Source organism: Cavia porcellus, unplaced genomic scaffold (assembly GCF_034190915.1).
Source record: "Cavia porcellus strain 051 isolate PalLab524CR breed Dunkin Hartley unplaced genomic scaffold, mCavPor4.1 scaffold_3, whole genome shotgun sequence".
NCBI lineage: Eukaryota > Metazoa > Chordata > Mammalia > Rodentia > Caviidae > Cavia > Cavia porcellus.
Genome location: NW_026947486.1, coordinates 117,277,024 through 117,304,819, shown reverse-complemented (window position 1 = coordinate 117,304,819; position 27,796 = coordinate 117,277,024). Strand labels below are relative to the sequence as shown.

General features: G+C 43.6%; 1 protein-coding gene across 4 annotated transcripts in view; it reads right to left on the bottom strand.

The window, feature by feature from the left end:
• Positions 1-2,067: 2,067 nt before the first annotated feature.
• Mtm1 (myotubularin 1) overlaps positions 2,068-27,796 on the bottom strand; it is a 102,329-nt gene continuing 76,600 nt past the window's right edge. For 3 of the 4 annotated variants that reach the window (XM_003461695.5, XM_063246521.1, XM_063246520.1), the window contains 6 exons: positions 26,676-26,861; positions 20,679-20,885; positions 19,103-19,195; positions 18,371-18,484; positions 12,386-12,562; positions 2,068-3,769 (listed from right to left, as the gene is read on the bottom strand). In XM_003461695.5, the coding sequence (XP_003461743.2) occupies positions 3,611-3,769; positions 12,386-12,562; positions 18,371-18,484; positions 19,103-19,195; positions 20,679-20,885; positions 26,676-26,861 (936 nt within the window). In that variant the 3' untranslated portion in view covers positions 2,068-3,610. The remainder of the gene's footprint in view (positions 3,770-12,385; positions 12,563-18,370; positions 18,485-19,102; positions 19,196-20,678; positions 20,886-26,675; positions 26,862-27,796) is intronic. The other variant, XM_013155525.3, reaches the window with a different exon arrangement.

Genomic DNA, 27,796 nt, shown 5'->3' with positions numbered 1-27,796 from the left:
TTTCTTGTATGGGCAATGTCACCCACTTATGGATTTGTCCCCAAACTTTGTTTTTTTTTCTTTTTCTTTTTTTAAAACAGGGCCTCTCTATATAATAAGTTCAAGACCAGTCTCAAGGCTGGTTTTGAACTTACAATGTAGCCCAGGCTGGCCTTGAATTTGCACTGGTCCTCCTGACTCAGCCTTTCCAAGAGTGCTCAGATTTTAGGTGTGTACCACCATGTCTGGGCCGAATCTGTGTATCTGACTTTTTTGTGAGCTTCAGACCTAAACTCAGCCTCATCCTGGACATTTACCTTCCTCATATATAGCAGGTCCCAAACTGGTTTCAGCACCCCACCCCCCTTGCTCCTCAGCTGAGTCTTGATTTCTGAAAAGTGGTACCACTTGCCACCGAGCTGCAATAAACCACCACCTAAGTACAGGGTGAGAGCATCCTTCACCTCAAGATTTGAAATGTAAAATGCTCTGAAATCAAAACATTTCTTGTCTTGAGCATTTTGGAAAAAGGTTAACTTCTGTCATCTTCGACTTTTTTCTCTCCTTTCCTCGGCCACAAATTCCTGTTACTTTTTAAATGTGCCACCCTTCTCTCTGTCCCCAGCCTCGCTGCCCCGTGATCCATCTCCCATACCTGGCCCCACAGTGCTCCAGGGCCAGCCCTCGCTCTCTCAGTCATGCCCTGCCAGGCCGGGGCACACTGCCGTCCAGGAACGCTGACCTCCTGAGCCCCACGCACGTGGCTCCCGCTTAACACACTAGATGCTGCTGCTCAGACTGCTTCCGTTCCAGCGGTGCTTGCTTGGCCTCTCGTCGTGGTTCCCCATCTACACACCCTTTCGCAAGAGCTCACTTTGTATGACGCGCTACTCAGATTCCTGTTCTCATCTGCATGCTTAGGAGACTGACCTACGTTGTGTGTGTCCGCAGCTCGTTTATGCCGCATCCCATCAAGTGAATACACCACAACTGTCTGGCCCACTGGAGAGACTCCAGTTGTTTCCGGTGATGACAAACAAGGCTCTATGAATATTCTTACCCGTGTCTTTTGGTGCACTGAGCTTCACACTTCTCAAGGTTCCTGCCACATCTGAGTAGAAGTGCTGCGTCACGGGCCAGGTCTTCCGCGATTCTCCGCATAATGCCAACTGCTCTCCAAAGCGGTGTGAGAGAGGACCCCCCAGCCCACAACCCCTGCGATGCCTGAGACCGCCAGTTTAAAAGGTGTGCCGTATGCGGGTGTGCTGCTGTAGCTTGTGGGCTTTCAGTGTGCATTTCTCCAGTGACAGATGCCACTAAGTTCTTCCTTTTTTATAATCCCTGTAGATTTTTAGATATTTGACATACATTTTATGTAGTGAAATGTTTACTGCAGCAAACTAATGTGTCTCTCATCTCAGTTACCTCCTTTTTTCAAATACCTAAAATCTACTCTTGAGCAAAAATACCAAATGCTCTAATTATAATCCTCAGGATGACATTAGAACTCTAGCCTTTTCCAGCTTGTAATTTTTTATGATGGAAGCTGGTTTAAAGCTCTATAAAATGTGTGAGTGGTCACAGCCAGGGTTTTGCATTACTTGAAACTGTTACACATTATACATACTTACACCATCAGAATGGTCTTTATGCAGACTAGATGAGAAAACGTTTTCTACTCGGAATCAGATGTATGTCCTGGTCAGTGGATATGACAGTGATTTGTACTGAGGCTCTATACATCTAAAAGATACTGCCAGGCGTGACAGTGCACACTTACTTATCCCAGCTCTTGGGAGGCTGAGGCAGGAGGATTGCTGAGTTTGAGGCCAGCCTGGGCTACAAAGTGAGTTCAAGGCTAGCCTGAACTGCATAGCAAAACCTTGACTCAAAAAAAGACAAATAAAAATTAATTATAAATATACTGGGGCTGCCAATGGGTCATAAACTAGGCTGGCCAATTGTCAGTCAAAAATGGAAACAAAGGTTGCAGGTAAGGAACATGGACAGGAGAGTCAGGAAAAGACAAGACAATGGGCATCACACACATTTCAGATGCATACACAGTTACCTCCCTGAGAAAAGTGCTAGGTTTTAGTTAATATATTTATTACAGCAGGTCTCTAGTCGTTATTGCAATGAAAAATTCTCAGGAAATTTCACAAAATTCTTTAAGCAATTAGTATTAGCATTTTTCTTTTTATGAAGTGACACTTTGTTAATTTACGAAATATTTACAGCGTTTACAAAAAGCAAGAGAATGTCTAGTAAAATTTCTTATAATTACAAAATTCATACATTATACTACTATATTTGAGATGTCTTATTTGGTACAGCAATTAAGCTATGACATAAAATAATTTACAAAGATATATTTAATCTCTTAATTCATTGAAAACAAAACCATATTAGCTATAAATAGTCCTTTACAAATCATTGTAAAACACATTAATTGTTTTAACTCTAGCTTTAGCATTTACAAATATACTTACTAAATGAATTAGCTCAAATATCAAATACAACTGTGCACTTTAAATTTCATTTAATACTACAAAACAAACAAAATAAAACAACCTGAAAAAGCAAACTGCCCGGTATTTCAAGTAAAAATTTGTAGAACCAGTTTTTATGCACGCTTTGGGGGAGGGAAACCCAACACCATTTAAACTGAAATACATAAACAAAATACTTCCAAGAATACAGTCCACAAATGTACATCTGGGGCATTTATGTCAAAGAATGATGCTCTAGCAGTAGCTCATGCACCCGAGATGGTTAACCCTACATTCCGGCAGATGGGCTGCACTGACTAGAGCCGTATTTGCGCAAACATTCACCAAAGCAGCAGGAGAAACCCAACATTTACACAGTGCTGTACATCAAACAGTGTTATATATGGGGTTTGCCCCAACCTGAAAATAATTCAGAGTTTTGGGCAAGCTCATGAGAGAGTCTAGAAAGTAGAGCTGGCAACGTGAAGAAATATCAAATCATATTTAACTGGGTCCCATCGGTTTAATATAAAAATATGCTTCTTTTGAAAATTAGGGGAAAACTCCAAAAATTCAAAATAATGAACAACTCACCTAACAGAGACAGTATTTCTCAAGTCACCACTTAGGATGGTGTGAAAGTTGGCAATTGTTTAACACTTTGCTTCTGGAGAATGCTGAGTGAGCTGAGATTAGTTTGGTTTTGATGGTCACACCCACCTTTCACATTTGGATTCATCTCCGAGAATCCGAAGCAACTGCTGTATTATAAGCATCATAAGGAAAATCCCCTTGACAAACATTTTCCCCCTCTGATTTAAAATAATACAGTTGCAATTAAGCTCACAAAACACATATATATATGTAGCATTTCTACAGAGATAAATTAAATTTTATCTTTCAAAAACTGCTTTCTAAAGGTGTTAGGATTTTCCAGAACCTCCTCTTGGCTCCTTTCTTCTGATTGCCGCGGGGACACTGCAGTTTTCTTGTAATGGGTATTCTAGAAGGCACGTCTTCAAGATTTAAGATAAGGTTAGTTCAAGTTCTACATGGAGGCAAATAGTTTAATCTACTTTGTACAGATGCCCACAACTGCTTCCTTTATTCTGAGCTCAAACAAGTGCCAGGGTTCCCCCTCAGAAGTGGGTTTGCACGTGGGGCATCATTTGCGATGGGGAGGTCGGGGGGTCGGACAGCTTGGCGGAGTTGGCGAGCTGCAGCTCCTCCAGCCGCTTGATATAGTCGTCACGCAAGGCCAGAAGCTCCATGTAGCGCTGCTCCACGGGGTTTGGCTGCTGGAGAGAACCAAGGACACGAGTTACGCTTCAGGTGGTCACGCGCCAAGAATACGCCTGCCCACACATCTGCTGCAATCACTACCTTGCAAATAAACCCTTTTCATGGAGGGTTAACAGGATACCCACATTCCTTCACACGGCACTGCTGACATGCAGGGAACGGCACTCAGAGTCCTAAGACACCCAGCTACTCGTCACCAAGAAATAAGCGATGCGGGCAATTCCTGACACATGCGTTGCCATCTTTAAAACTATCAACCCGGACAGAGCTCTGATCTCCCGTGTCCCTGTCCCCAGACCCACTGCCCTCTTTTCACTCAGAAGGACAATGGTTCTCGAGGTGGCAGGGCCCTCCTTCCTGTGCAGATCTGTGACACCTCTCCGAGAAGTGAGTACCCAGGAATGTGCCATACGCATCCTTTAGCTCTTGCCTCAGTTTATACTGCCACTACCACCATGGGTGTATGAGTGACGCTCTGGCCCAGGGCTGTTTTCTGAATTCAGTTCCAGTTTGATCTCTCTGCAGGGACTGACCAGGGGACCCCTGTGTGCCCGTGCCGAGGGTACCCCTGGTACACATCTCCTTTCACAATTTCCTTGCTCACACATGTGAATGTTTCTCCAGGCAATCTTCCTAGGTGTGGGGCTGCTCAGAAGCTGTGCAGTCTTTTCAGACTCACTCTGTGCTGTCAGACTGTCTCGGCTGGGGCTGTCGCCTCTGGCTCCCTGGCAGCTCCTGCTGTCTGCACACTCTCCAGAAGTGGAGAGCAGTTTTTTTTTTTTTTTTTTATTAACTGGAGGGCTATTCTATGGCATACCCTGGTGGGGTGAGTCTGCTCATATAACATACAACATGGCTCTAAGTCTTGGGTTTGCTCCGTACCAGCTGGACAGCCAACCTTCTGGGAATCTCCATTAACCTATCTGAAAAATGGGAATCAAAACTGTGTGGGCCTCACAGCATTGCTATGAGCGAGAAGTGAGTTAACAATCTGTTCTGCTAGGATTTCTTTGATGGGTACTCAGGGGACTGATGCTTTAAAGGCAGAACTGGGGCTCCAACACAATGCAGCTCTTTCTAGCACGTTTATTTTCTAAAGTCTTATATTAGGATATAAATCACAGACAGTGCACACGTCTTAAAATGCTTAGCTCAATCAATCTCTACGTAAGTATATTAGGTGTGACAGAAAAACATGGTGAATGTTTCAACTGAAAATTTATTACAGCCATAGATACTGTCATGAATTCCCCTCAAAATACTCCCCTATACACACCCCATGGCTCTTTCTGCAGCACTTCTGGAAGTCCTCTCTCCTGAGTGTCTTTACTTGCACTATGGTAGCTGCCTTGATGTCGTGAACTGATTCAGAACACTGACCTTTCATGGTCACTCAAACTTTGGGGAAGAGCCAGAAGTTGCACGGCACCCGACCCAGGGAGTCAGGTGCAGGACAACACTCTGCCCTGTTTTCACAAGGCTGCCTTCCTGCTGGATGGCACTTGGCAGCAGCACTCACTGTATTTTTGATCATACCTTGGAAAGACATCCAGGAAAGGAGAGTTCCAGAAATGCTTTGGAAAGTGGCAAGAACAATGGGATCTGTGTATCTGAAGGGAGTGGATGTATTCCGGGGGGGATTTGTGGCATTGTGTCTTTTACTGTAACTTTTTTAAAAAAAATTAAATATACACTATATATATTGATCACACCTGGTACAGTAAGTAAACTGTTTCCTGGACATGAGATATGACAGATCTCCCCAGAAAGCTAATGTTTTGAAGCAATCAGAAGCAAGCTTCGCAGAAAGCCTGAGCAACATATGAAGACATTAAGGAAAAGAACTGAAGGCTTTCCTTTGGCACATGTAGTGGCTTCCAGAATAGTCCTGCATTCAGCGACAGTCAGCTATCTGCTAGTGCTGTGAGCTCCACCTGTGTGTCTGTATCTCAAGGGTCCCTCTTCTGTACCTTGGGAGAATACTCATCATGAAATTTGTTGCCCACTCTAAATAAAGGATGGACCTCATTTTGAGATTCTCAACAGAATTACAAGTGCAAATACCATTTTCTTAAACAAGATCACATTTATAGTTTCTGGGTAAAATAGCCTTTTTGCAGAAGACAGCACCCTTTATTCCACTACAGGTTGCTATGGGGTAAACTGGCTAAGGGCAAGGACAAATGTAAGTGTCATGGTTTGTATCTAAATGACTGCCTTATGTGACCATCAGCCAGACTTCTGGAAGGTGACTGGGTTTCAGCTTATACTTGACTGACTTGCTGTTAGGAGGTGAGACCTGGTGGAAGAGACAGGTCACTGTGGGCATAACCAGGAAGGTGATATCTCCCTTTCAGCACCTCCCCTGACTTTACTTCCTGAATGTGATGAGGTAAATGGCTTTACTCTGTCCGGGCCCTTCCAGTGTGCTGCTTCTGCCCTGGGGCCAGCTGATTAGACAGCAACTTCTACAACACATGAGCCAAAACAAACTTTTCCTCCTTTAGTTTGTTGGTGTTGGGTACTGTATCTCAGTGACAAGGAAAGTAACTCAGACAAATTTTGGTACCAGACAAGTAGGATCCTTACTGTGATGCTAGCTGGCCATGATGTTCAAAACCCTTTGGAAGTAGTTTGTAGGAGTTTAGAAAGGTATGGAGATATCTGCTGGAGAAGAGGCCCTAGAATATTGTAAGATTCATTTGACAGGAGATTCTTGTTGGAGCTCAGAAGATCAGAAGGCTAACAAAAAGGCAGATGGTAAAGACCAGGCTCAGGAGGCATCAGGAACAAGGATTCCATTGGCAGTTGGGCTCCAGGCCACATGTTGCTATGCTTGAGCACAAAATGTGTCTACTCTGTGGGAGACTGAGATTAAAGGTGCTAGACTAATTAATCTAGTGAAAGAAATTTTAAGGCAGTCTAATGTTCAGGCTGTAGCATGGATACTGCTAGCTGCTTTTAGATACGTTTCTACTGAAAGCCAGGAGCAAAAAGCCTATTTGAAAGTTTTTATCTTGGCTAGAAAGGCAGTCCATGCAAAGGTGGTACCTTGGAGAGCAAGGTTACAGGAAAGATTGAAAAGAAGCCAAGAACTTTACAAGAGGACAATAGAAAAGATCACTTGAGGGTGTCACAGGAACGAGCAAGATCTGCCCTTCAAGGGCTCAAAGTTGCAAACTGGAAGGATTGCTTGGAGAGGAAAGCTAAAGCTCCAAGGCATGCTATCTGAGAACAGCTGCACAGGCCACTGATTCTTCACTTCACAGTTCAGCCGTCCAGGTACTCAGAGGCCTCTAGAGACATGGTTCAAGGGAACCTGGCCACTGCTAGAACTGGTAATATGCTTTGGTGTCATCTGCATGGTACTGGTTGTATGCACATGTGAAATGCAAGAGTTGTGGGACTGGGGAGGCTTCTACCCAGATTTCAGAAAAAGGCCTGGGAGGCCAGGCAGGATACAGTGCCCCTGAGAGGGCAATGCTTCCAGCTGTGAGTGAAATTGCAAGTGCAGTGGAAACCCCAGGAGTTGGGAAAGCCAGGAATGTCTGAGGAAAGCCACAGAGAATGAGAAAAGCCAGTCCAAGGGAGAGGACATGAGGGCTATAACCACCAGCAATGCTTAGAGATGGGGATACCCAAGCTCTTTAGAGCTCATAGCTTGCCACGACTTGTCCTGGGTACTGGACATGGAGAAACAGATTCAATGCTTGCCCTGCTGGGTTTAGTTCTTGCTTTTGTCCAATTCTTCTCTATCCTCCTATTCTTCCCTTTGCCATTGTATCAGCAGTGTTTAACTTTCTTAATATTACTAGGGCTCATAGCTCATAGCTTGCCTTAAGTCTCAGAAAAGACTTTGGACTTGTGACTTTTCAGCAATGCTGAAACTGTTACGACTGGTGATTCTTAGATGGACTAAATGCAATCTGTTCAGAGCTATAAATGAGTCTTTTGGGGGTTGGGGGCAGAATGTTATGGTTTATATCTAGATGTCCTCCTAAAGCCTCATGTGATCCTAGATGGGACCTTTGGAAGATGACTGATTATACAGCAGCATTATAAGTGACTTGTTGATAGGAGGTAGGGCCTGATCAGAAGACTAGCCTCACAGGGATGTTCTTAACTCCCTCCCTTGAGTCTCTACCTGCTTCCTGAATGTGATGGAGTAAGCAGCACTCCTCTGCCCTGGCCCTTACACCGTGCTGTTCTGCGGTGAAGCCAGCTGACTATGCTGCAACCGCTATAAAAATCAGCCAAAACAAACCTCTTATTTAAATTGTGGGTGCTTGATATTGTGTCCCAGCAACAGTAAAACCAACTAAGACACCACATTTCTACTGGGATTGCTGCCTTCACTAGCACGACGGTCACAAGTGTCCATCAGTGCTGTTCTCTCAATCCTATTTCTCAAATCACTGCTATCCTCAGTGTGGATTTGTACTGTGGGGTTTTCCAGAAGTGAAGACACAGCCCTGGAACAGGAATGCCCCTAAAACCTAGTAACAGTTGCCTGCTAACATCTCTTGCCCGTTTTTCTCTCTGCATAGTCAACAGAGGGTCAGAAGCCATTCTAGGTACTCAGGACCAGAGAAGCAGAAACCCCGTTCTTATGACACTTATCTTCCAGCAGGGGGAGCCAGACAAACAAGGAATAAAATCCCTGGGAGCGGGAATGTTTGAAGCTGGTCTGCACCAGGGAAAAGGCCAGCAAGGCTGGAGGGTGAGGATCGGTGAGGTGCTGGTTACCCTCTCAATTGGGTGTTGGGGGCTGCACTGAAGAGGGGAGGCAGGTAGGTATCTGAGTGTGTGCAGAGGGATCAGCGAGGTTGAATGTGTGAAGCAGAGATCAGAGAAGCAGAGGGTGGCACGGACACCACAGGGGGCCTCAGTGGCCACTGCAGGACTTGGGCCTTGGTGCACAGGGAGGAGGCTGCTGCCTGGCTAGTTCCAAGTGCAGCAGTGGTGAAACCTGAGGTCCGACACACAAGGACTGCCTTGGCCGTGAGGAGGACAGACTCGGGGGCAGTGAGGGGAGCCCCAGAGACCAGATGAAAGGCCACTGCCACGTGATACCTGCAGTAGGTGGGGGACTCTGATGTGCTGGGAAGGCCAAGGTCACGCGGTCCTTCTGGCCACCTGCATGGGGTGCAGGGGGTGGGGGGAGTCCAGGATGGCCATGGCTGCAGTGACTGGCACGGGGTCCGGGGATGGAAATGGGGGGACAGGAGGAGATGGCTGTGGGGGCACCTAAGGAGCTCTGCTTGGACGCATCAAGCTTGATTTGACAGCTTCTCCTCAATGAACAGTCTGCTCCTCCTCCTGTGCATTAGGATGTTGTCTCCTTTCTGTGTGTCTCTATGTCCGTCTGGGTCTAATTCTGGGTTCCGCTCTGGTCCATGAAAATCTCAAGATATACGGTAGGGCAAGCAAGTTCTTCCTCAACGGTCTCCCCGAATATCAGAATTCAGAATCGGTTTGAATAGTAAAATTTGTATGCAGTGATTCCCATATGATGAGACCAAAAAAAAAAAAATTATACAGAACAAAACCATGACTGTACAATTAGAAAACTTGAGAGAAGCAAAAAAGTTAGAAGCAAAAAGAAAATTCAGCCAAGTAATGGGTACCATATATAGAAAAGCCATTAGACAAAAGCCACTTAGAGGATATAACAGGAGTCCACTTGGGGTAAAATACAAAGACAAAAGAACCCGAATTTGGAATCCATTGACATTAACTTATTTTCTTTGTACCAGGGATTGAACTCATGACTTTAAGTATTATATGTCAACTTTTCTCTTGGGAAATGAGTTAGGGTCTGCTCGGCATGGCGCAGGAGCAGGCAATCGGCTAGTTATCCAGGTATCTCAGGCTTCAGAGTTTTCCTGCTCAGATGCCTTTAACGTTTCTAGGAGAAGTGACTTCAGTACCATCAGGGCAGCCTGCTGCTGTCTATTCCAGCTCTCACCCTTTCATGCCTGCTATGAAGAATCTGAATGTGTCCCGTGTAACTCTGGTGGACAGCTATGCAGAAAGGAGAGGTTCCCAAAGGGTCATACAAGGATCACTGACAGCGGAAGGTCCTACTCAGGCTGACCATGAGTCATGATCTTTTGGCCCGAGTCACTTCTTCATATTGCTACAGACAGCTGGGCCAATGTATACACGCCTTGCCATAAGCTCTGCTGAATCTTATGTCACATCAAGGGCTGGTTGCTTTTGCTTTTTAAGTCTGACAGCTCACTGGGAGTGGGGCTACGTATTCTTTGTATCTGACAGCAGACCACAGAGCATTGAGTATTGCAGTCACCCAGGAAGTGTATACTCTGGCTCATGTGACTGGATACCAGTTAAACTTTTAAGTGAGGACTAAGTACAATGTTTCAGGCCTACATTATATATATATATATATATATATATATATATATATATATATATATATTCATTTATAGAGATGTACATATTTTGTGGTGTGAGGGTTAACCCCTGGGCCTTGGGCATACTAGGCATGCATTCTACTACTGATACACCCCTGGCTTCTATGTTGTGTGATTTTAAAAGTCCTATGTGATTTGACTTAAAACTATTTCTGTATGAAATAATGTTCTACATAAGCAGATCTCTAAGAACTCCTAATGTACCTAATGATATGACTTTGAATTTAACTATTTCAGCAAAAACAAAACCCACAAAAAATCCACAACATCCCCCCGCCCCCTGAAACCAAAAGCAAACTTGACTTGTCACACAACTATCATTGTTATCTTTCTGTATTCAGGAATGAATTGTTCTACATTCCTTGAATTTCAAGAGTCTGTCCAGGCACAAAGCAGGTGAGAGACTGTAGAATCTGTACTGAAACTGTCAAAACGTGCTTAACGCCAAGGTTTTTAAAGTCATGGGAAGGACAGGAAAGGCTTATTTTATAAGGCATACGTAGTGCTCATTTAGGAAATAATTTTAAATTCCCATGTGCTTTTAACTTGGTAGTGTCAACACCAGAACCACTGCTAAGTAAATGCCCTCAATGTCCTGCTCAAATCCCAAACGAAACAAGCGAATGTTCTCCAGCCTTGGACTCGATCGCTTTCCAGAAGGATACGCATTTCAAACATTACCAAACTGTGAAAGCCTTTCATGGGAGCGGCAGGGACCTTGAACTGCATGTGCCAGCTTGCAGCGGGCATCTCCTTAGTAAGGGAGGGGCCAGTATGTGAGTGGAATAAGCAAACTGGGCGCGGGTGGCAGCCCTAGACCTCTGCTGCTGGCTAGTGGACTAGAGCAGGGCAGGACCATGAGAACAGGTAGCAGATGACACGCAAGCCTTCGCGAGGGCCGCCAGGAAGACTGAGTTTTATGATGCTTAGAACTGTCCAGTAAGAGGAGGCAGTTCTGGTCCAGCACAAAGGGGCCGTTTTGTCTTCTGATTTTGGGATGCAGTGTGGATGAGAGAATGGAAAGCCCAAGCGTCTGTACTAAAATGTGGAGTCTTTTAATTCAAAAGCCTATGTTGCCACATTTGATCAATAAGTAGCCAGTTGAGTTTGCTACCCACTGACAGGCCCAGTGTCTTTATTTTAAGACAGAAATCTTCAGTAAAAATAATGAAAGCTGGGAGCAGGGGTGTACACCTATAATCTCAGCACTTTGGAAGGCTGAGGCAGGAGGAACGCAAGTTCAAGTCTTGCCTGTGCAACTTAGCCCCTGCCTCAAAACAAAACAAAATTTTCAAAGGGGCTAGGGTTGTAGCTCAGTCTAAAGACCCTTGGCCCAATGCCCAGTGCCCATCCACACCACATATTCTGGTGCTTGCTGACCTAATATATACACAGGAACCAGAGAGTAGAAGGTACTCCCGCCTTAGCCAGGTCATTCTTTTTTTTTTTTTTTTTTTGTCTTTTTCCTTTTTATCGGTACCGGGGATCGAACTCACGACTGCCTGCTTGAAGGCAGGCACTTATGCCGCTGAGCTAAATCCCCAGCCCCTTAGCCAGGTCATTCTATGTGCTTGTCATAAAGAACACTGGCTCATGTGACTGGATACCAGTTAAACATAAAGAACACTGTAATGACGGCTGTACCCTAGGGTAAGTGGCCACTTCCAGGGTTACAGGAAACCTCTGGCTAGGAAAACGGAGACATTTTCGAGAGCTTTAACTGGCTTATGTCACAGTGAAACATTACAGCACACAGATGGGGCAGTGCACACCTGTAACCCCATGCTCCTCCGGAGCCTGAGGCAGGAGAATCACAGATTAGAGCTCAGTTTTTGCAACTCTGTGACTTTGTGTCAAAATAAAACATACAAGAGCTGGAGGTTTAGCTCAGCGGCACAGCACTTGCCTGGCAAGCACGAGTTTGAGTTCAATCTCTGGCACCAAACATAAATACATAAATAAATTTTAAAAAGAGCTGTAGCGTGTGTGAGGTCCTGATGATACAAAAACAAAAGCAAGAATGAAAACACTTGTAGCATTCATAGGGGCAGCGAAATCTAAGTTCCAAATACATGGTTTAGCAATTGAAAACAATGACAAATAGAGTTTAAAGACAACTATGTGACTCTGACATTTCTCCTCATGGCTGTATTTTAACAGGGCTATTTCACTTACTTGTTGCTTGATTCTGGGGTTCCATCTAATATAGTAATTCACCCAGAGTTCCAAGTGACGCATACTGGCAACTGGATATAAAACTCGATCGATTTCTTTCGTATAGAAGGGGTTTTTGAATTTCTCTTTATTGCTGTTGATCATTGACCATAAAGAAACTGTTCTTTCTGGGACTTTCTAGAGAGAGAAAAAAAGAAAGAGAAAGAGAAAGCTTAAACTTGGAAATGCACAAAGCTTTCTGCAGCCCACAACAATACAGTTCAGAATCAGCTGGAATCGCATGCTTTGTATCCCTGGGAGGGCTCCCAGCCACTTTCCGATATTTGCATAGATAATGGCCTCACTTGAGAGCCACTCTTCCTGCCAGGAGACGGGCACAGGATGTTACACTATTAAAAGCAATTCACTGACCTAAGGAGACTATTCCCAGCTAGGCAAACACTTAGGAACAGATGGGCGGCATGCTCTTTAATCCGGCAAAAATCAAAACTATCATAAGGTCCCACTGACTTTTAAAAATTTATCTATTTCTTATAGAATGACAAAATCTTAGCCAGTGTCTCCTCAACAGCAGGTATTTGGACATAAAGCTATTTTAGTCAACCATCCAGATGCTTCATCTACATCATATCAGCACTGAGATATTTGCGAACATGTGGCTAGCCAATCCCACAGTCTTCACGTTTTAACTCGGTACCCATTATATCATACGAAATGTCCAGTTTCACTGCTTTTGAATTAGAGCTCTTTACCAAACTTTGACCATAAACCGGAGGAAAAAATAAAGCTGGGAAATAAAAACATACAAGAACTTAAATTACTAATGGTGAAATTTTTTTTTTTTTTTTCTAGAAATCACCAACAGGGAACCAATGGTGAAATTTGAAACTCTCCCTCATAATGACTTCCGTAAGGTAATAGCACTAAAAAGTAGCTCAAAAGAAGGCTCAGAGTGAGTGAAGGCAGGGATGTCTCCGACATATGCTCATTAACATGAATGACAGTGATGATAGCATCACTCTGCCTTCCTTTGAATCCTCCCGAACCTTCACAATTGCCCTCCCATGTAAAAATCTCGACTGCACTGTTTATTTATATGTTCCTATTTATTTTTATGTGGACACATAGTTCTAAACAGCCAACATTTTAAACAACATCACTACGGGGGTAAAAAAACTTGTCTTTCACCTCTCTCCAGAAGCAACTGCGTCCGATTTTTTCCAGCTTTCTCAAAGTATGACCGACAAGCAAACATATGTGTGTAACGTATACAAATGGTTTACTTATAGCTTATGGACTGACTGATGCCTAGAGATTATCTAAGAAGCCAAGGCTGGCCCTGAACTCCTGGACTCACGTAATCCTCTTGCCTCAGCCTCCTGAGTAGCTGGGCCTAGAGTTGTGCCTGACTAACATGATATTTTGATATATGCAATCAGTTTAATTAACATAAAGGTCACCTCACATATTTACTAGGTTTTCGGTAGTAAAAACACTCGATATCTACCCTCTTACCAAATCTGATATATAACAACACACGGTCACTATCTCCCTCTTCTTGCCACCTGCACAGCCCCTGATAGCTCCTTCCATGTTCTCTGCTATTTCAGGTCCAACTTTCCATTCTGCAAGTAAGGTCAAACATTACTTGTTTTATTTCACGTAGCATAAAGCTCTCTAGTTCTATCCATGTTGCTACAAGTGACAGGATTGTGTTCCTTTTGATGCCGAGCAGTATCCCAGGGTCGTGTGCATCACACCCGCTCCACCCATCACCAGCCCACAGACACTCAGGGTTTTCCCATTTCTTGGCTATGGCCAACGGTGCTACAAGGGACAGACAGGGCTGTCTCTTCAGCACACTACCTGCATTTCCTTTGGACAGAAACCCACAGTGTTGACTGCGGTTGACATGGTACCTCTAGGCTAGTCTTTTAGAATACTTCATTGATAGACAAAAATTTCGTGCTTATTTATGGAGTTCCATGCTGTATTTTGATACACACATACACGGTGAAGGTTAAATTGGGTTAAATGTGTCTATCTCACTGAACATTTATTTCTTCATGGTGAAAGCTTTCGAAATCCTCCTGCCGTTTTGAAATGCAGTACATTAGCTTTATCTGAAGTCACTTTACTACGCAACAACACGCCAGAGCTTCTTGTCTTGTCTGTGACTATGACATAGTAGCCCCAGTCAACCTCCCCCTATCTCCCTCTCCCCCTGCTCACCCAGCCTCAGGAGTCACCACTGGACTCCCGACCTCTATGAGATCCCGTTTTGATTCTACAAGAAGCCTTCCTGCACCTGGATTGTTTTCCTTAACACGATCGACTCCATTTTCATCCACGTTGCTGCAAATAGATTTCATTTTTTATCGCTGAATACTATGCAAGTTGCTTCCTTTTTCTGGCTACCATGAATAGCATTACAATGAACGTGGGAACGCAAGCATCTCTTCCACAGACTGTCTTCACTTCCTGTGGGCATTTACCCCAGAGTGAGCCTGCCTGGTCAGACTATGGTTCTATTTTTAATTTGCTGAGGAAGCGCACACTGTGTTCCATAATGGACACTTTCAATTTGTGTTTTTAAGTGGTTTATTGGGTACTTCTCTCCATCTCCCTGAATAACATGCTTTTATCACTACCCCCGCTGCAGGCATTAACACTGACGCTGTCGCAGTGAGAATGTGTTTGCTTCCCACTTCTGCCTCACTCACACACTTCCTGTATTTTTTCTGTGACATTATTGCCAATACACAGCATAGCTTTGATTAGATCTGCTTTTAGCAGTCAGATTCCAATGACTAAGCAAATGCTATTTACAGCTGGGGCGCACAGTCCTGTTCAGAGATTACTTTCCTTTTCCTGCACACATTTTTTGTTTCCACTTGATGTCACAATTGTCTCTTTTGTTTATTTTTCTTGGCACTTACTGACTCACTGTCAAACTCTTGCTCCCGTATGTCAATCGCCCCTCGGGATGATCAAGCACGTGGGAGTGCTCCGGGCTTCACGTTCCGAGGGGCTCTAACCTGTGCCTGTTGTCCCCACTCTTGTGCTCAGTTCTCACCTAGGGTCTCTTTTGTGTGTCACTCCACAGGTACCCTCTGCCTTGCTCCAGGCCAGCGATGGCAAAACTTTGAGAGCTTTCAATGACACAGTCTGCTGTGGCACATGTGCCACAGGCTCACCACCACTGCTCTGGACAGTCTTCTTGTTTTCATGGAGTACATACTTCGGTTGCTTCCAGAGAAGGGGTGAGGCACGGGAGGCATTCTTGATATTATATGTTTCTGAGATGATCTTTGTTCTACCGTCACATTTGGTTGATGATTTGGTAGCTGTATGTATCTGCCACTTTCTTGTCACTGGGGCAAAATACCCAAGACCCATAATTTAAAGGCAGACAGGTTTAGTGTGGCTCAGTTTCCAGTGGGTTCAGTCCATGTTTGGCTGGCTCTAAGGCTGTTGGGGCATGGTGGAGGAAAGCTGCTCACCCCAGGGCAGCCAGGAAGCAGAGGGATAATATAGGAGCTAGGGACAAGAATACACCCCTCCAGATCACACTCTCCAGTAACCCATTTCCAACCCGGCTCTACCTCCAAACACATGAGACATTTGTCATGACACATGGGGCATTTTTTATCTCAACCATAACACTATAGAAAACTTGGTGGAAGATGTTTCCACTTAAAATTCTGAATGCATTGCTCTACTGGCACTAACTTCCAATGCTGCTAGTGAAATAGTCTCCCTAATTTCTATTTCTTTGCATAAACAGGTTAAATATCTCTGACCCAATGCTTGGGAGCAGATGAGTTTGGATTTAGTTGTTTTCAGATTTGAGGATATTTGTATACACATAATGAGATTTCTTGGGGTGCGATGCAAGTCTAAAAATGAAACTCATTGATGATTCCTGTTTATCTTATACATAGCCTAAAGGTAACTTTATACAGCATTTTAATGTGCCCGCGTTTTGGCCGTGACCCATCACATGAAGTCAGGTGTGAAATTTTCTACTTGTATCATGTCCATGCTCAATGGTTTTGGATTTTGGAGCATTTGACTTTATGGATTAGGGATGCTCAACCTATCACCCATTCCTTTTCTCTTTGGAAGTGTTGGGATCTTCTCTTTGGCCCTGACAATCAGAAACATCACAAAAAAATGTGTGTAGGTAATATTTTCATCTACCCTGCTTGATACTTGTCAAGCCTTCCAAATGGAAACTCACATACTTCAAATTTGAGAAATACTCTCAAATTATTTTGGTGATTTCCCACCCTCTGGCTTCCCTACTTCCTCCTTGTGTGACTCCTATTATTTGGATATGGGACTTGCAAGACTGATCTTCTAATTTTCTTCTCTTCATTTTATCTGTTTTTATTCACTGCTTTGTGGGAGATATTTTCAATTATGTCTTGCAACTCTTCTGAGTTTTTCAGTTTCCAAGTCCATTTCTGATCTCTAAATGTTCCTTCCAAATAACATCTTATTTGTGCTAGCAATATTTTTCTTATTTTCCTCGGGCTACTGAATAGTGGTTTCTTGTCTACATCCCTCTCCCTACCTGGTGACTCTTCTTCTCTAAGCTCCCTTTTCTCCTTCTTGCCTGTCTGCTATTATTTAAGAGCAGAGAAGTGAAGAACTTTCTTGGGAGCTCCGAAGTCCTCAATCTTGTCACCTTTTGGCTTCCTTGTGGGGAATGGTACCTACTTATTTGTTGGTACCTTTAGGTCCATCTTATAAAACTCAGTTTCCCCTGAGGTATTTTTAAAATTGAGGTAAAATTCACGTATCATAAGAGTTATCATTTTAATACTGTGGAATTCAGCAGCTTTTGGTCTGTCCACAATGTTGTGCAGTTACCATCTCTATTAGATCCCAACACTCTTGTTCCATCAGAGACTCCATATACCCTAACCAGACGCTCTCTGTTCTCCCATCTCCAGCCCCTGGAAACCAATCTCCCTTCAGTCCCTACAGAGTAGCCTGTTCTGCATGTTTTACAGTAGGTGGCCTTCTGTACCTGGCTGCTTTCACGGGCAATAATGATTTCAAGGTTTATTCATACTGTAATGTGTGTCAGTGCTCTTTATGGTCGAATACTACTCCATGACATGGATATGGTCAGACCCGTTTGTTTGGTCTTCCCATCCCGAGAGACATCTGGGGTACTCCTCTCCTTTGCCTACTGTGAACACAAACACGTGTAAGCTTTTGCTTCAATCCATTTTCAGTTCTTCTGAGTACATGCCTGGGAGTGAAATTTCTGAGTCATATGATAACTGTATACTTTGCTCCTTGAGGAACCACCAAGCTGTTCTGCACAGCAGCTGCACCACCATCCATTTCTGAGCATCCTTTGCCTCGCCAAGAGAGGCACTTCTTTTACATCCCTAAGGACCGGACAGTAAGGACCTGGTTGTGGAGTGCTGGGAACGGTACAGACCTGGGGCTGCGTCAGAGCAGCACTTCCCCATCCAGCCTCTCAGCAAGGGGCCTCTGCCCGAGTCCTTGGCTGTGAGAGGGAAGGAGCAGATCCGTTTAGCTTGTTCTAAGCAGTTATCCTCCCCTTCCACCCTAGGTTCTTTCCTGGATGGGGTTTCTCTGCATCGCCCAGAGGGCCTGCAGTGCAACGCGGCTTGTTCTCGGCTTCTATATCCACTGCTGTTGAGATTTGCTTTTCCTAAGCTCAGTTATTTCCCACTCATCTCCTGGCTTTCTAGTGTCTAACACCTGGACACTGTCTCCTTTCACCTCTTCTCTTTCTCTATTCTTACAGGTTCACACCCTTTAGACTTCCCTTTACTGACATTTTTATGGAGTTTCAGGAGGGAGATGTTGTATACTTTCAAAGTCATCCTGATCCTTGAGGGTAAAGCTGGTGTCTTATGAGCAGTCATATTCTTATTGCACGGCACACTAGATACATCTTGGAGACCCTCCACAAAAGACACTAGCATTTTCACTCACCTGTCTTTCCCGAGCAGATTCACAGTTGAATAAGAAAGTACCAAATCGGCAACTATACAGATGATCCAAAATTGTAATCAAAAAGCGTTCATTGAATTCAAAGGCTGTAGGGAACTAAAAAATAAATAAGCAAGCAAGCGTGAAAGAGTGAGTCTAATCTTTCTAGAACTGCAAAGCTATGTGGTAGGAGTGATGAAACATGGCCATACTGCGTGCTCTGGGAAGGATCGCCAAGGTTGCCGCCAGTTGCAAACTGGAGCTCATTTGTTGGCCGACTGAGAAGTTTAGATAAGGGTCAGGTAAACGAATAAAGATGAAAAGGTGGACAAAGTCCAGTGTTCTGGGCTTTCCTGGATATACAGGGTAGTGTAATTATGTAGGTTATTACGAGTTAGCAGACATGCCCATATACAACACATGCCAGCATAGAATGCACACAAAAGACAACTTGGCATTTTCAATTCTATTTATCTTCCCTTAGTAGAGATAATGTAGTTAAAATTTAATTTTTAAAACTTTACTATGGAGAATTCCAGACAAAGCAATGGTAACAACGATAAAAGAAAAATAGAACCCCTATGTACCCACCCCTTTAGATTCTTCAACTATGGCCAATCTTCATACACCTCAGTTTCTACTCTGTATCATTCAGGGGGTGAATCTCGTGTATTATAACAAAAGACTTAATCTAACTACCGAGTTGAGTATATATTCATTCCATGCATTCCTTACCTGTTTTGACATCTGCCATACACAATCAATAAACTGAAGAAAAATAGGAGATCGATCAGCATCAGCGTGGTTTTTATCACCGTGACCTATTCTCTATCAAATGAATTGGTAAAAATGATTTGTATTAATTTATGAGTACAAAACTGACAAAGTATATAACCCATAAAATGTGACACTACAACTTTGAAATCTGCCTTCTAGATGGCAAATTTCTTGGAGAATAGTATATTTTCTGTGGAAATATATATAATATATTACATAGTAACAGCAGGTTTAATAATAATGGAAATTAAGCAAATAAACATCCACAAAATACCAATAAAAACTGGCAAAGCATCCATCATCCTCTGTGGTTGACACAATGATATCACAGATTAGAATTTTGTATGAGCCCTGCATAGTTGCAGATAGAATGTCCTACTTTCCCCTGCACAGTGTATTCCAATACATCTAAAGAAGTCTTATAGTCCTGACTAGACCAACCCCAAAGGTTTCAGACATGACATCATGTCGAGGTATCATTAGTAGAATTAAAAGCTATTTTTCTATTAAAAACAAGACAAAACCCCATCTCGCAATGCCTTCATTTACTAAGCAATGATTCTTCCTGCTTGATAATGCATTCACACTACTTATATTTGGATGACAGCTAAAAGATGACACAGTGTTGTTTCTGAAAGTGACTATGAATTCCCTCCAAGGGAACCGCTAAAAACCGTTAAAAACGCTAATTCAAGGGGCACTTGGAAACAAGACTTGGCATGGTGAATTTTAACAAGTTGTGTCAAAAATATAAGAATTGTATATCCGAGAATAGTAACACAAAACCTCAAATTAGGGGCCCTAGGGATGTATCTCAGAGGAATAGCGCTTGCCTGGCAGCCCAAGACCATGAGATCGACTCCCAGTACCAAACAAAAAAACAACAAACAACAAAACAAACAAAAAACACCTACCTCAAACAAAAGTCTGACATTTATTTATTTATTTATTTTTTTGGTTTTTTTGTGACAGGGTCTCACTATGCAGTTCAGGCTAGCCTTGGGCTCACTTTGTAGCTCAGGCTGGTCTTCAACTTGCAAATGATTCTCCTGCCTCAGTCTCTCAACTGCTGCAATTACACGAGTGTGCCACTTCGCCTGGCATTCTTCTTCTTTCTTGCTTTTTCTTTTCTTTTTTGGGGGGTTACTGGGACTCAACTCAGGACCTTGTGCTTGCTATGTAGGCACTGTGCCACTGAGCTACATCCCAAGCCCCGAAGTTTGACATTTCTATAAAAGACCTTTGGCCTAACAGCTAATATACTAGTTCAGAGAAAACTGCCATCCTATCTGGTTTCTCTTATGCCATTTCAGTATAAGCATTTCCGGGCAGAGTCTACTTTACTGTCAGGCAAAACATAGATCAATGCATGTCGCAGCACTTTCAGCAACCCCAGGCAGCACTCCTGCGCAGTGGCTTTCGTGTGCCTCTATGCCCATTTTCATTTCAGTGCTAACCATGCAGTATGACAACTAGTTTGTTAAATCCCAGATGGCAGTGATCGGATTCAAACAGAGCTGTATTGTTTACTTACAGATGCAAATTTATGTCCAAAGCTTATCCATTCTTTCTGGACCAGGACTTCAAACCCTTCGATGCTCCTATAGAAGCTGTCTAACATCAGCATGGCCAGGGACGTCAGCTGAGCGGTCCTGTCCCAGCCATCACTGCAGTGCACCAGCACCGAGCTCTTCCCAGAAGAAACTTTGTCTGCGACTTGAATGGCTCCAGTCAGCACCAACTGCCAGAGAAAAAGATGCGGGTCAGGAGCAGTGCTCGGGGCCTGCTTGCACTGAGCGTGTACTTCAGAACTCCAGCAAAGTCCTGCTTTAAAACATCAACCAGTAACTAGAACAGAGAGAAACAGGAGAATGGAGCAGCAGAGGCCATGGGGTCTGCTTGTCTTCCTCAGTCTCCGTGGGCCGCATTCAGAGGTGCTCAGGTGTTAAAAACAAGGCCAAACTGTGTTCTCACAGATGCGACTGTAATCGAGTGCTAGGGCTGCCGTAATGGAGTGCATGCCGGTGATTCTAACAGCAGGAACCCTGGGAGCGGAAGTGTGAGATGAGATGCTGGTGGAACAGGTTCTGGCAGGAGCCTGCTACAGCCCCTTGTCCAGCAGCTGGTTTCACAGCAGTGTAACTAAGGTGTGCTCCCTGTGGGCCTGCCTGTGACCAAATGTTCCCTATCAGGAACAATGCCAGGCACACGGAAGTAAGGACTTAGACTCTCCAGGTCTTAAGTCATTGCATCTGCACAGACCTTAGCTCCAAACAAGGCCGCACTGTGGGGTACTGGAGGCCAGAATTTCAGTATACAGATTTTGAAAGGAACAATATTCAACCTGTAATAGCAATCACTAGCTGAACAGGTCTAGTCTAGACCTTAAAGGTAGGATACAATGGAAGTTACATAGTGGCTTTTTGACCAAATATGGGCTCTTACTTGGCTCAAACAGCAGAGTACTTACTGATCCTATAGGTAAAATGATTAACCTGGTAAAAAAGGGACCCCAGAAGCACTGCTAAATTTATGTATATAAAATACTTGTTTTTGATGATCTAGGTCCTCACAGAGGTATGCTTTACAAACCATAGCTCATGCTTATGCATGAGCAGGGTAAACTTTGGTGGCTCTACAACTGTGCAGCCATCAGCACCATCCAGCTGTAGAACACGGCATCACCCAAGAAGTTTCTGTATACCGACCAAGGTCATCCCCACTCAGCCTTGGGCAGTCACTCACTCACTTCTGGTAGCTGGAGTTTTGTCTTGACTAGAAATTTTGTGGACATTGAATCAAATGATACGTGGCTCTTTGTATTTGATTTCATTTATTTAGCATCATGGCTTCATCAGACGATAGATTTTCAACTGTTTTGAGTATTTATTTATAGCTAATAATGTTGGTGTGAAGTTTCACAGAAATAGTTTTGAAGGGAATAAAATAGTTTCATTATAAACTAATTTAAAACCTGAGTGTGGTGGCGCATGCCTCTAATCTCAGCGCTTGGGAGACTGAGGCAGGAGGATCACTGCAAGTTTGAGGCCAGCCTGGGCTATAGTGAATTCAAGTCTGGACTGAACCATACAGTGAAATCTTGCCAAAAAAACCACACTAATTAAAAAAAAAAAATGGTTGTACCATTTCACATTCCCACCAGCAGTAAGGAGGGTTATATCTTTTTATGTGCTTACCAGCTATTTACATACATTCTATCATTTTGAGTTGATTTCTGCACACCTTTTTTATTAGTGGGTTTGGGTTTCATTTTGGTAGCTTCATACAGTTACGTCACACACTGCGATCATTTTCATGCCCTGTCACTCCTCTTGTTCTGGCCTCCTTGCTAGTTCTACATTTTTGGGGAATTTCAATGTATACAATATATTTTGATCATATCCATCCTCCTTCATACCCGCTCCCCCTTAACCCCACCTCTGCTCTAACAATAGTCTCCTTTCTACTTTCTTGTCTTTTGTTAAGATTCCACATATTAAGCAGTACGTGCAGTATTTGTCATTCTGAGTCTGGCTTATTTTACTCAAAACAATTTAGAGATCCACCTATTTTCCTGCAAATGACAACATTTCATTCTTTTTTATTTCATTCTCCGTTGTATGGGTATACCATGTTTTCTTTCTCCATTTCTCTGATGACAGGCACCTAGGCTGATTCCATATCTTGGCTATTGTGAACTAAACACCATAAACGTGGGTATGCATGCGTCATTGCAGTGTGTAGACTTTCACTTGATCATAGGCAAAAGACCCAGAAGCAACTGTAGCATTTAGGCATTAATTCTTTTGGAAATCTGTCAGTATTTTTCTCATTGCTGAAGCAAAATACCCAGCACCAAAAGTTGAAGAAGGAAAGGTTTATTTCCTTTATCATGGTTTGTAGAGGTTTCAGGCAATAGCTAGCTGGCTCCAAGGCAGGGTGACATGGCTGAGGGGCATTTCAGAGGAGAAATAGTTCATAGCATGGCAGGCAGAAGGCAGCAAGCAGCCAGGGAGCTTCTTTCTGTCCCTATCCATTCGGTTACCTGCCTTTTGGGTGGTGCCACCCATACCCAGGGTGGGCCTTCCCATTGTCCATACTCAGAACTATGCCAAACCAATCAGTGGACTGATTTAGTAATCACACAAACTTGATCCCAGCATCACACACCCAGATCCAGCCACCCTCCCAAACTCCCACCTATGATTGCATGAGGCTTCAGAGCCCGACATCTAGGCACAAGTCATAACAGGTATCTACCACAGAGTGGTACAGCTGGATCATTTAGTTTTGTGAGAAACCTCCAAACTGATTTCCATAGTGGTTATACTATTTTTGTATTCTTGATGATAGCCACTTTGACTGGGGTGACATGAATTCTTAAAGTAGTTTTGATTTTTACTTCTTTAATGGCTAAAGATGTTGAACATTTTTCACATACTTATTGGCCATTTGTAGCTCTTTTTAGCAATGTCTGTTTAATTCACTTGCCCATTTACTGATCGGGCCATTTGATTTTTTGGTGTTAAGTTTCTTGAATTCTTTACACGTTCTAGATATTAACCCTCTGTCAGGAGAGTAGCTGGCGAGGGCTTCCCCCATCCTACAGGCTGCCTCTGCACTGTGCTAGCTGTGTCCCTTTGTGTGCAGAAGCTTTTAGGTTTGATGCAGTCCCATTTGTTGATTCCTGCTATTATTTTTGATGTTTCTGGGTCCCTATTTGAGAAGTCTTTGCCTGTGCCTATGGCTTATAGTGTTTCCCCTATGTTTTCTTTTAGCAATTTCAAAGTTTTAGCCCTGTGATTCACTTTTTTTTTGTTGGTACTGGGGATCAAACTTAAGACTTCACACTTGCCAGGCAGACACTTTTGCCACTGAGCTAAATCCCCGGCTGTGATCCATTCTGAATTGACTTTTGCACAGGGTGAGAATTAGGGGTATAGTTTTAATTTTCTACATATGGTTATGTTTCACCAGCATCATTGCAAGAGCACTAAAAAGGACAAAGTGGAAATATAAGCTTTGGACACCACCACGTCCTTCTGTCACTCTGCTGGGCTCTGCCAGCGGATGGGCATGAAGCTTGTGGTGGCCTCCCAAGGATGGTGGTCTCACTGTACAAATGTTTGTCCTGGTGTCAGGCACTGAGTTCTGGAACCGTTCTGCCACAGTGCTGGTTAGTGATGGCCAAGCCCTTAAGAGGCCATAAAATAGAGCAGGATACAGTCACCCCTGGAACCTGTGGTTGCTACCTTACATGGGAAGAGGGACTTTGCAGATGTAGCCAAGGTAGTGATTTTCAATTGGGGAGAGATTCTAGATTATCCAGTAGACCCTACATTACATGAATCCTGACAAGGAGAAGACAGGAGTCTTCACGCAGGCAGAAAAGAAGGCAATGTGACTGCAGGGTCAGAGTGTGGAGTGACATGGCTACAGGCCAAGGAGTGCCAGTGGCTGCACAGGGCCGAAAGAGGCAGGAACAGATTCTCTCCTGGAGCTCCTGGAGGGAGCACAGCCTGTGCATCTCACCCAGTCAGCAAGGCCCTGCCTAAGGCTGCCACCATCTCTGCTCTGCTGTCTAGACTGTGGTGATGTGGCCACTGCCCAAGGAGCTCTGGGTCACAAGAGGGTACACATGCCCATCTGGTCCCCAGCTTCCTCACATCCCTGGACTCCTCAGAGTACAGTGGCAGTTTCTTTCGTTTGATGTGCATCCCCCTTGCTGTGGACAAAACTCTAAAACACGACAAGGACCTTTCGCAGAAGGCTCCAGACCCGCATCTATTGCTACGCACCAAAATAAATAAAATAGAGGAAAGACGTAGAGGTTACAACAGAAACAATCTACTGGAAGATGAACTAGGTCAAACTTGAAGGTGTAAGTCACAGGAAAGGATTTTCTAAACAGAACCCCAGTTACACAAGACCCATGCATCAAGAATCAACAAATGGGGCCATATCAAATTCAAAAAGGTTCTACACAGCAAAGGAAACAATCAACAGAATGATGAGACAACTCAGAATGGGAAGAAATGTCTGCCAGTTACTAAGATAGAGAGTGTACAAAATCTAAAAAACAAAAATCAGACTCCTCAAGATAAAGGAAATGGACAACTGAGATAAAGAGACGCTTATCAGAAGAAGTAAAATGACCAATAAATATAAAAAAAGATGTTCAACACCTCTGGCCTTCAGAGAAATGAAAATTAAAACAATATTGAGATTCCATCTTACTCCACAAAGAATGGCCATCATTCAAACAGCAATAAATATTGGCAAGGCTGCAGAGAGAAAAAGAAACCTTTCTATATAGTTGGTTGAAATGTAACTGGTATAATCCTAGTAAAATCAGTATGGAGATTCCTCAAAACGCTGAAATTACAAATCCCTTTTGACCCAGTGATATAGGCATATTCATGTTTATAGCAGCATAACTCATAATAGCTAAAGATTGGAAGTGTCCTTGGACAGATGAATGGATAAAGAAGATGCGGTATTTACATGCGATGGAGCACTGCTCTGCCATAACAATAAATCTGAGTCACCTGTAGGAAAACGATGCAGCTTGAGTCCATAACGTGAAGTGAAATAAGTGCGACACAGCTCAAATACTACATAATTTCTCTTATACGAGAAACCCAAAGTATGAATAATTAAAAAATAAACCAAATAAAAGATGGTAGGAAACAGGGAGACAGATCTTTTGCAAACAGGAAGAGATGAAGGGAATGGGGAAGCGGGATGGGGAATGAAAAGAACTGAGCTATGTCAGGTCCAGGTGGCTCCTCCAGAGGGAGAAAGTCAACATGATGTGCTGCAAACATGGACTAATAATAAAATTTAAAACAAAAACACTCTTCCCCGTCACGCCTTTGGGACCTTCCTGTCTTGACCTGGCCCTACCTCCAAACCACACAGTCAGCTCATCACAGCAGCCCGTTCAGTGAGTGCACAACAGGGACGGAAAACAAAACTTCACTATGATCTTAGTGATGTGCCTGTTTAAAGTAGGCCTTTTTGTGGTCTACAGAACTAAATGGTTTCTAAAGGTGCCAGTTCCCCCAGATAGCTTCACATACTTCCACTTTTAAGAGAGTAGAGGATGTGTGATGCTTCTTTCAGGAGGAAGGATTAACCACAATAAAAGTACAAAGCTCCTCCTTTGAAATGACTCACACAGAGATTAGTTTCCTCTGTCTGGGCCCATAGGGGCACTCCCCAGTAATGGCTAGATAATAACCTGGCTGTTTATAAATAAACCTGCATAAAAGATGGAACTATTTACTACTGACAATAATGAAAGTGAAATCTCTGAAAACTCTAAAACTAAGCTGGAATGATGCTGTGAAATCTTTAATTTAGGTACACACATTATAAAACAAATACATAATTGTCAACTGTACATTCTTCTATTACAGAGAGTTTTTCTTTTAGTTTTCAATTTTTAAACATACAAGGAGAAATCCCCCATCCCACCAAACAGGCATTTGCTTTTATATATGCAAATATTTTTAAAAAGTATACTTGCCTTGATATGTTCTAACCAATGAGTAGACTCCAAACTGGACAACCAGTGAGATTCTTCTACATTAGGATAAACAATGTCTCTCACTTTTTTTAAGGATTCCCGCATAACATGAATATTATGAATGTCTAAGAAGGACAGTTCGGCATTGTGATACGCGTCATCACTTTCATATCCTCCTCCTGTTGCCTAGGAAACAAGAAGATATATAAAGTTGAGTTTTCTATTTCGCCAGTACCTTCCCCAAATATTTCCAGTTATTGCTCCTCCCAGTCTCATCCCAATCCCCTCCGACTTAAACAGCTGATGTGGCTTGGGTGGGTGGCCGGCAGTTTGCTGGGGACTCTTGTATTCAGGAGTCAAAAATCCTTTGCAAAATGCTAATTGCTGGCTCTTCCGGGTCTGCAGGGAGAGAGCAGTTTCCAAAAGGTCCTCATCGTCCATCAGTTCTGGTAGCTAGAGCAGTACCCTCGGGGTGAGGGGCACAAAGGTGGCCAACTGAGGTGGCAGCAGGTACCCCACCTTTTTAACAGTGTTCACACAGGACAAGATCCAGGAAAGGACAAGGACAAGCTCTGTATCAGACAGACCCAGGCCAGTAGCTCAGCTCTGGCCTCCCCTTAGTGTGTGACCAGAGGTGAGGGACTTAGCCTGAGCCTCGATGCCATCTCTCAAACGGCTCCAGAGGCCTCGCGGGACTACCACTGCCAGCCAATGTTAATGCTTCTGGTACTGTGACTCTGGCTGGCCTCTTACACAGATGTGGTGAGACAGGTATTACCACTGTCATTTGCAAACAAGAAAACAGAACCTTGGAGACACTATTTAGTCATTACCAAAGCCTCACAGGTAGTGAGTGGAATTTCAGTCTAATCCAACTTCCAATTCTGAACCTTTTCTACTAAGTCATGGAGAGCTTTCTGCTCTGCACACGCCAAGGACCAAGCGTTACACACAAAGAGCTCACAACGAGTACAAGGCTCTGAGAGGGGACAGGTGGTGACTGTCACCTACTGCAGCACCTGCAAGCGTTAGTTTAGCTCAGCTCCATGACCTGCTGAAGAGCACCTGTCTTCAACATGGACCAAAACAGGCACTACTGTTTGGTTTAGGGATCTGGTGGC